This window comes from Fusarium phalaenopsidis (genome assembly GCF_050370095.1).
Source record: "Fusarium phalaenopsidis strain FUZ10S chromosome Unknown contig_32284, whole genome shotgun sequence".
Taxonomy (NCBI): Eukaryota; Fungi; Ascomycota; class Sordariomycetes; order Hypocreales; family Nectriaceae; genus Fusarium; species Fusarium phalaenopsidis.
This window is the reverse complement of record NW_028145414.1, coordinates 1,138,753-1,148,350: the sequence shown is the minus strand read 5'-3', so window position 1 is coordinate 1,148,350 and position 9,598 is coordinate 1,138,753. Positions and strand designations below refer to the sequence as shown.

The following is a 9,598-nucleotide window of genomic DNA, read 5'->3' as shown; positions in this document are numbered from 1 at the left end:
CAGAGTAGCTCCCCAGAGTCAATTTTAGAAGCTCTACAGTCTTTTGCAAAGGGGACAAAGGCAGTTATGCATCGGGTTGCCTTATTGACCGCTAAGAACAAAGACCTTCAAGAGGCAAATGAGATACTAAGCCGGCGCCGGAGGGCAAAAAGAACCCGATTATAGAAAATAGGGGTAATGATAGTAGAGGAAGGAAGGCAAGTAATTAATTAAATGGATGTTGATGCGTAGGTAGTGGCGGAATTATCGAGAAGTGGTGGTTAAGGAAGATCAGCGCGACCGGGGGTTTGGCATTATGGTATCTGCGGTAAGCCCGGTCATAATGCAAGAATATATTAGGTAGTAATTGAGATATCTAGGGAAGAGTATAGCGAGTAGTTTTAATTGATTAAATAGTTTATTATATTTTTATTGCGATTTCTAACTAGAAGGTTAAGAAAAGTGGCTAACTCGCTTGCCTAGCTAACTCGCTATATATATATGTTAATATATTATCTCCTTATTTATTTATTAATAATAAAGATATAAGATAATAAATAAAGCTTAAAGAAAAGATATAAAGAAAATAATTAATAGAAATAATCTTTTACTTAGCGGTTAGCTATATATAGACTTGCTTATTTTTCTTATATAATATTCTTATTCTAGGGTAGCTATCACATTATACTTAATTAAATTAAATATAAGCTAAGACTTTTAATATATCCCGCGCTAAATCGCTTTAAATTAAATATAAGCTAAGACTTAAATATAGGCTATCCTCTTATCTAACCTATTTTTCTTATTTTCTTTAAAATTCTATAATTAATTTTATAAAATAGCTAGCTAACCTAGGAAATATCCTATCATTATTAAATAATTTACTTTAAATACTGAGCCTAGAATAGTATTATATTTTTAGAAAAGTATACCCCGAATATAGCCATTAGTTCCCTAACTCTAAGACCTATATTAACACATAAGATAAGTGATAGGATGGTGGTTATCGGCAGTTCTGTTTTCGTGAGATTCTAGTTCCACTGATCCCTGTCGGGACTCGGATGTCCGAATAAGGTTCGGATTTCCGAGACCAATCTCCACGCGTACTGTAACATTGTAAGGTAGACACTCTGCCTAATCTCTTAGCGCCCTGTAGTGCAACCTGAGTTTCCTCTTATCACTGCAGCTTGTCAGCTTATCCGATCCCGTCTCGACCTGGAGGCGGCGAGGTACTTCTATGTTAGACTGATCCAGGTTTCATTTTTTTCTTCTGACTCGCCAAAGTTCTCTGATACGCAACTTTCTTGTTCTCCATCTCGCTCACAATCTGGCACCCATCTCGTCAAAATGGGGTTCACCGATCTGCTATCGGATGCCGGTCTCACTGGTATGTACTCCAACTGTGTGTGGTTGGCTTGCGAGTCCCGTCATCCAGCCTTACTCGAATGCAGTTCTCAACAACTGGTTGAGCACTCGCTCTTACATCACCAGGTGAGTTTGTTACAGCTTGGTCTCTTCGAGGTGCCCCTATCGGCACATTTCCGTCTCCCAGGATTGAGCGTGCACTCCGTGCTTCTCCTCGGACTTCAGACACACACGCTCAGCATGTTACCCAATTGGTGGACATTTCTTGTCAGCCTTGAGACCTGCAGATGATGCCCCCAATTTTTTTTTGGAGATTATTATCTTCACTCTGCTTCAGTTACTAGGCTTGACGTCATTGCTCTCTGAAACAATCCCTCAGTCGAAGCCATACCAACTTACTCGCCACATCGACAGCTATTCGCCCTCTCAGGCCGATGTCGCCGTCTTCAAGGCCTTGAGCGCCTCCCCTGAGGCCGCCAAGTATCCTCACGCAGCGCGCTGGTACAAGCACATCGCTAGCTACGATGCCGACTTCGCCACCCTTCCTGGTGACGCGGGTAAGTCGTACACGGTCTACGGTCCCGACGTCAGCGTCGCCACTTTGAATCCTGCCAAGGCTGCGGCTGCCGCGGAGGACGACGACGATGTCGACCTGTTCGGCAGCGATGATGACGAGGAGGAGGATGCCGAGGCCGCCCGCGTCCGCGAGGAGCGCCTAGCTGAGTACCGCAAGAAGAAGGAGTCCAAACCCAAGCCTGCCGCCAAGTCGGTGGTCATATTGGACGTCAAACCCTGGGGTACGTTGTAACCCGACATACATTCTCCAGGTTGACCTTTCTCCCACTGATTACCGCGTCGCAGATGATGAGACCGACATGGCTGCTCTCGAGTTCGCCGTGCGCGGCATCGAGAAGGACGGTCTGGTATGGGGCTCTTCCAAGTTGATGCCCGTTGGCTTCGACATCAAGAAGCTGCAGATCAGCCTCGTGATCGAGGATGAGAAGATCAGCCTGTCCGAACTTGAAGAGGAGATCCAGGAATTCGATGACTATGTCCAGTCCACGGATGTTGTCACCATGCAGAAGCTGTAACTCTGCTGCTGATGAGCCTTTCGAGGCTGTTATGATAGAAATGCGAATAAGCCTTACGCATCCCATAATAAGCCTTTGACTTCACATCGCATGAATTAAAAATGGTGATCAGCATGAAATTACACAGATGTCGATTGCATGTTTTTCCCGCAAAGCCATCAAACACTCGATATCTTATCGTACATAACTCGTCCCTTGCCGCAACTTCGCATCTCGGTAGTTAGTTCTCCCGCTCCTCCGTCGAGGATTTTGTTAGGTGAGGTTACACATACTTGCGAGGTCGTCGCAGCAAATGCGAGGAGCGAGCCTATGATTGTGGAGGTCGTTCTCAGCTGCACATCGGAAATCCGATCCCCCACAAACTGCTTTCCGAATCGGGCAACCGGGCTGTCCCCGAGTATCGGACCCTGCATCATGCTTACGGAACTCCTTCATGGCAATTCTTAATTGCTTCTTGAATCCGATCGCTATATGCGGGGCTGTATGACGTTGGTTGGCGGGGACTTACACACTTCTTCACCATCGTCACTGTCTCCTTCTGTCGTCCAACAGACGTCCCTCGATCAGCCATATCGCAATTGCCACACCTCCCCAGTCGCCACTCAAGATAGCAGCAATGTTTTCGTCCGAAGCGCCCAATCATGTCGTCGACCAAGCAAAGGCGCATCGATGCGCTCCCACCCAAGGAGGACGCGCTGGAGATGGAGGTTCTCGTCCTCGGAATGCCCCGGACAGGAAGCATCTGTAAGCTCTCCCCGCCATCCCTTGGCAAAACTTCGATTTCTAACAATCGGCCCACGAGCAGCCATGCGCCATGCCATGAGTAAGCTGGGCTACAAGGTCTTCCACGGGGGCGTTCTGGAGGCGGATCCCCAGAGATTCCCGTACTGGGAGGAAGCGCTCGTGGGGAAATACTTCGGCGGGAAGCCCTTTGGACGGCCCGAATTTGAAAAAGTGCTCGGCGAGTTCAACGCCTCAGTCAACTTCCCTGCGACTATGTGGGCCGAGGAACTGCTCGAGGCATATCCCAATGCGAAGGTGATTCTCACGACGAGAGACGTGGACAAGTGGCTGTTCTCGATGAAGCAATCCGTCGACGCAAGCTTCATCTGGTTCGCGATGACGTTCAACTGGCTCGCGCCGTTCGATCCCATCTGGGGACCCTGGTGGCGGTTTCACAAGCTGGGGCACAAGATCAGGCCGATTCAGGCGCCGAGGGGAGAGAGAATAGGGTTTCTGGAACACTATGAGTTGATGAAGGAGCTCGTGCCAAAAGAGAGGCTGTTGGAATACCGGGTTGGGGAGGGATGGGAGAGGCTTTGCACATTCCTTGATAAGCCGGTTCCCGCGGAGCCTTTTCCGCATGTCAACAATCTTGACTCGTTCCTCGCCGACAGGAACAAGCGGTGGTGGCATGCCTTCAATTGCATGCTGGTCCGCGTACTCCCGCCTACGGCTGTGGTTGTGGCGGCCGTTGCGGCTGCTTGGAAGTACCGCCCTATCCCGCTCAGCTTCTGAACAGGCCGGGTCTTATATTCGAGCCGCGACTTGTAATGTTCATTGAAACGCGGTTCGTATCGACAATATAATGTTTGGTTCAGCTTTCAGTACCTATTTGTGAAAACAGCTAGAATTATCTGTGCCTGTCAGCGTGTGCGATGGGTAGGGGCAGTCATGATCCACTGTCATTCCGCCTGGAATAATAGGTACCTAAGCAAGCCTGCAAGACATCTGAGCTCATCTCCTTGCTAGTTCCAGAACCTCGTGCCGCAGAGTCCAGCGAAACAGCTCCTGGGCGAACAATTCACAGCAGTATTGTGCGTGGTACCCGTGCCTCTTATAAACGGTGTTGACGAAGATTAGGTCGCCAGGCGGAAGATACAAATGTAGCTGTGCATTACCAGCATATCTAGACGATTATCCCAGTACGTACCCTGTATTAACTCATGAGAAAGAAGAGGAAGAAAGGAAGAAAGGAAGAGCGGGCGCAGTTACGGTGGTGGAGCCTCACCTCGCTTAACTACCATACTGACTATGCCTCCTCCCCTCCCCTCTCGCCAACCTGTCAAGTCTATCAGCGAAGAAATCCCCACTCTCCACACCACCCCTGTCACATAGGCCGCGGAAGGCGCTGTCCTCTTGCTCCCAGAGCGTCAACGGCGAGTCAAACTCTACAATCTGTCCCTGCTCAAGGACGCACACCCTGTCATACCCAACAATGGTCTTGAGCCGATGAGCAATGGTTAGCACGGTCCGCCCAGCGAAGACCTCCATGATGGCTCGTTGGATCCGAGCGTCTGTCTCGAGATCGACTGACGAGGTAGCCTCATCGCACAGGATGATGCGGTTGTTGCGGAGGAGCGCTCGTGCTATGCTCATCAGCTGCCGCTGGCCCTGTGAGAAGTTGGTACCGTGCTCCTCGACAGGGCTGTCGAGAGTGACGCGCCCGGCAGCGAGATTGTCGGCGTCTTTGTCACCGAGGCCGACCCGGCGCAGCACGTCCCAAAGCTCGGGGTCTCCGTATTGGTTGAAGGGGTCGAGGTTCGACCGGACGGTGCCACGGAAGAGGTTGGGGTCTTGCTGGACGATGGAGATGCGGGACCGGAGGTCATGAAGCGGCACTTGGGCGATGTTTATGCCGTCGATGGAGATGGACCCAGCTGAGAGCTCGACCAGCCGGAAGAGTGCAGTCGATATTGATGACTTGCCTGCACCAGTCCTCCCAACAATCGCGATTTTCTCGCCCCCGTGAATACTCATATTCAGGCCGTGCAGTACGAGTGGTAGTCCTGGCCGGTAACGCAGCTGCACGTTGATCATGTTTATCTTGCCCTTTGTTGGCCAGGTCTCTGGGACAGGCAAGATGCCTGGTGCCTGTGGTGATGACTCCTGAGGCAGTTCGGTCCCATATTCATGAAGCCGCTCTGTCGAGATCATGGCATTCTCGACCTCGGACATCTGGCGTGCGACGAGCTGCATCACCTGGGTGATGGCCAAGGAGTACGAGAGCACCAAGCCTGATTCGCTTGGGTGCACTGTGAACCGGAGCAGCACGACGATGAGCCCAACCGTCATCACCGCCAGTATGGCAACACAGTCGAGACGACAGGTCACCCACCGCTGGTTGCTTAAGGTTAACAGGTAAGCCGAGTCCATGTCGTCGATGGCATCGTGCACCGTCTTTCTTGCCTGGTCCTGTACTCCATATGCCCGAATCGTCGGGATGCCCGTGATGGACTCGCTGAAGCGGGCAAACATGACGCCACGGAGCGTGGCTTCATAGCGCTTGAGCTGTATTGCCGACGCCCGGTAGTATGCCATAGCATAAAGAAAGATGCCAATCAGCACTGGCACCGCGACCAGGAACCAGTGGACAAAGATGCCGAGCATGACCACGATGCTGGTGACAATAGCAATGGAGTACATGAACGTGCGGACTGAGTCCGGGAGCTGGTTGTCCATCACCTCAACATCTCGCGACAAGCGATTGAGAATACGGCCTCGCGGTTGCGTATCGTGGAAGGATAAAGGGGCCTGAACCACACGGGCGGTGGCGTGATCGACCATCTTCCGGGTGGCTCGTCCGGAGAGAACAGAGACCGATGCGCCAAAGGAAAAGAGCAATATGGCCTGGAGGAACCCGATGACGACGTAAAGTGCGATGTACGTGTTCTCGGCGAGGTTTAAGCGGTTCGAAGACCAGAACGCGACCCAGATACTCGTCAGGGCATTTGAGCTCTGGGCCAAAATGAGGAACAAGAGAGGAGCGATGCCATAGATGAGGCTTCCGGATGATCGCAGGTATGTCTTGATCATGGTCCAGGACAAGCTACCCACGGCCCTTTCCTCATCTTGTACGAGTGACCCGGGACTCAGAGCTGAAGGCTTGATTGAATCGCGAACTGGTAGTTCTTTCGGCGCTTGAGTTTCATCCGAGTTCTCGTCCTGCTGGGCCCGTGCCACCAAGTCTCGGAACTCGGGCTCCGTGGCCAATAGATCGGCGTAGGTCCCGAGAAGCTTGATCCGTCCATCCTCAAGCCACAGAACCCTGTCGCAACGGCTGAGAACGTGCAGTTGGTGTGTCGAGAGAATCCTCGTCTTGTGCCTGAGCATATCGCATATCGCATGCTTGAAGATGTGCTTCCCGACATGCGCATCGACCGCAGACAACGGGTCGTCCATGAGAATGATGTCGCTGTCCGAGTAGATCGCCCGCGCGAGGTTGACGCGCTGTTGTTGTCCGCCGCTCAAGTTGACACCACGCTCCCCAATCTCCGTCTGTTCGCCCGCTGGGAGGGCGTCGATGTCGATCCCGAGACTGCAAGCCTGGATGGCCTGTTCGTACATCATGGGATCCAACGGCTGCCCAAAGATGACGTTTGCCTTCAATGTGGCGTGCTGGATCCACGCTCGCTGGGGGCAATATGCTCTCGAAGATGCGCCGAGAGTGAGATGGCCGTCTATCTTGCGCATCTCACCGGCGAGAGCAGAGAGCAGCGACGATTTGCCGGAGCCGACGGAGCCCACAACAGCGAGAAGCTCGCCCCGCTTGATGGAGAGGTTGATGTTGTCGAGCGAGAAAGGCCTGGTCTGCTTCTCCGGATCTGCATACGCGTTGGGCGACTTTTCCCACACAAAGCTTGCATCCTCAAGGCTGATCGCCTCATCTGCTGTCTCGTCCCATCTGATCTCCTCCTTGTACTCCTCGGCCATGAAAAAGTCCTGCAGTCGTCCCACGGCGGTCCATGCATCTGCCAGCTGCCCGATGACGAGGGGGAGCATGTTGAACGGAACTCTCAGCGCCGTGAAGAGAGCTAAGGATGAGAACACGGGTGCTACCGCCAGTCTGTGACCTGTTTTGGAGTATACGATGAAGGATAGCATCGCTCCGAAGATGGGGAGCGCGATGGACACGGAATTGAGGGCATTGCGCATGGCGTTCAGCTTGGTAATCCCTATGACTTCCTCGCCGCGCAGACTCGCAAGTTTGTTCAGAAACGGTTCTTCACAAGCGTTATACTTGATGAAGCGCACCGATCCGAGCACTTCGTGCGTGAGCGAGATTCGGGCGTCAGTGACAGGGTTGATGGTTTTCCGGCGCGCAAGGAGGGACTTGAGGCCGAAAGTAAGCCCGGCGATTCCGAAGAAGAGCAGACCGAAGCCAGCAACTGCGGAATATGTGATGTTGACCAGGAGAAGTGCGAATGACAGGAGAATCTGGAGCGGGGCGGACCAAAGAAAGTGAAACATGCCCGCTGCCATGTCAACGCGTCCGGCGTCTGCCGACATCAATGTTGTGATGCGCCCGGCGGAGTAGCCTTCCGAATCTTCCTCGCTTGACGTCTTCATCTTCTTTTTTTTCTTCCTCTGTTTCGTAGTGGTGTCTGTCTCTGAGCATGAGGCAGCCAAAAGTCTGGGTCCCCCAACACGTGCCCTTTCCGATAGTTTCAAGCTTTTATCGAAGAGAGTGGCGACAAGTACAGCTCTTGCCTGAGCACCAACCATGAAGCCAGCGTAGATGAACTGATTTGTGCCGACGCTTTGGATGATCTGCATCCCCACGATGCCAAAGACCAGCCCCAGCCCAACTCCCACCGACTGGCCAGATCCATTGTACGCCTCTTCCACAAAGGCGAGGAGGAAGCGCAGGACAAAAGGAATCAGGGTTTGACAGATACACGCCACAAAAAGCCAGCTGCCGCCAATCCAGAACTCGCGCTTGAAGGTGTCGTGCAGGGCAGCCGCCAGAGGGTGTTTGCTCTTCTGCCTTACGCGCTCTCGGAAGGCGCCGTCGAAACGCATCTTGAGAATCTTGATGCTTCTTTCGGGGTTGACGAGCCAGAGGTCTGTCTTCTCCAGGGGTCTTCGATATCCGGCCGCCATGATGGGGGTCATCCAGCCGAAAGTCAGGCGGCCGAACAGGCTGGTCCTGTATTCCGGACATTGTGTGCGATGGTGTGGAACTTCCGGGACTGGTCCTCGTTGCAAAGGGTCGATGGGCTGGTACCAGGGCCGTTTGCCCGCACGAGGGTCTGAGGCGCCGTTGTCCATCGTGTCGTGCAATTCAGCCGTACAAAGACAGCATCATCGTCGATAGCTGCTTGAAGATTGTTAGTCGCCATTCCATTGTCTGTGCTGAGATTGTCAGCCGCAGGGAACGTCTCTCCTGCAGTGTTCGGAAAACCGAACTGGTGGACCAGCGTCCAGCAAGCTTACAGTGCCTCACACTGGGCAGTCCGCAGCAGTCGTCCCTGCGGCCAGGGAATCGCTGCACGTATTTTAGCCGGCGAAATCGGGGCTTGCTCTCGCCGACACTCCGTGGTTGCCTGTGGCCGAGTCTCAAGTAAGCGAGGAAAGCATCCAATTGATTTTGTGCGGGATATCCTCTACTGCCTTACGGCTCTTGGTCCTAAGCGGTCACCCGGTCTAAGAAAAAAATAGCATACTAAAATAGCCCCGCATACTAATATATATTAACTTCCACCTTATAATATACTCGCGATATCTTATTAACCTTATTATAATATACTAAAAAAGGCTAGATTATAAGGGGCTTTTAATTATTTATATACTAAAGGGATTCTTTTCTAAAAGATTAAACTTTTCTCTTTTTTTTTAAGTCCCCCTATGCTCTATATATCGCATTTTAGCTATACCTATAAGCTAAAAAAGATATAATAAATTAGATATTAAGAAGACCCGCGGGTAGCCTAAAAAGCTATCTAAAGGTGACCTTAATATTATAAAGGCTCTTTATAAAGATAAAGGCTTTAAAGCTAAGAGGCTATTATAGCCTAGTCTCGCTATAAAAGCTAATATTAATATTAATACTTTTACCTTTATAATCTAAAAGTTAATTATAACCCGCGACCTCTATAAGCGGCTTATTAAGAAAGTTAGCTTTAAGTCTAAAGATAAAATTAATTACTAGTATAATTATATTATTAATACCCTTAGACTTAGGCTAAAGCCCGAGGATTAATATAATATATTCTTCTTAGATAAGATATACTTTAACTATAATAATAAAGGCTAAGACCTTATAGCTAAGAAGCCTAGTATAAAAAATAAACCTTCTAATCTCTATGAGTAATAAGAGCTTAATAAGAAAGACCTTAAATAATTATATTATTAAGTAGCTATTAGCTATAATTTTAAAAGTA

The 9,598-nt window shown here is 50.7% G+C and overlaps 3 protein-coding genes across 3 annotated transcripts; 2 read left to right on the top strand and 1 right to left on the bottom strand.

The window, feature by feature from the left end:
- Positions 1 to 1,326: 1,326 nt before the first annotated feature.
- On the top strand, positions 1,327 to 2,435 carry LRP88_02250 (elongation factor 1-beta/delta; the record flags this gene model as incomplete). The annotated part of the gene is made up of 3 exons (XM_083238917.1): positions 1,327 to 1,366; positions 1,689 to 2,141; positions 2,206 to 2,435. The coding sequence occupies 3 exons, from the start codon at positions 1,327 to 1,329 to the stop codon at positions 2,433 to 2,435; spliced, it is 723 nt and encodes a 240-aa protein (XP_083105512.1).
- Positions 2,436 to 3,076: 641 nt separating this feature from the next.
- On the top strand, positions 3,077 to 3,953 carry LRP88_02249 (sulfotransferase family protein; the record flags this gene model as incomplete). Its single annotated transcript, XM_083238916.1, has 2 exons — positions 3,077 to 3,179; positions 3,241 to 3,953. The coding sequence occupies 2 exons, from the start codon at positions 3,077 to 3,079 to the stop codon at positions 3,951 to 3,953; spliced, it is 816 nt and encodes a 271-aa protein (XP_083105511.1).
- A 498-nt stretch (positions 3,954 to 4,451) lies between these two features.
- Positions 4,452 to 8,486, bottom strand: LRP88_02248 (uncharacterized protein; the record flags this gene model as incomplete). The annotated part of the gene is made up of 1 exon (XM_083238915.1): positions 4,452 to 8,486. The coding sequence occupies one exon, from the start codon at positions 8,484 to 8,486 to the stop codon at positions 4,452 to 4,454; it is 4,035 nt and encodes a 1,344-aa protein (XP_083105510.1).
- Positions 8,487 to 9,598: the final 1,112 nt, after the last annotated feature.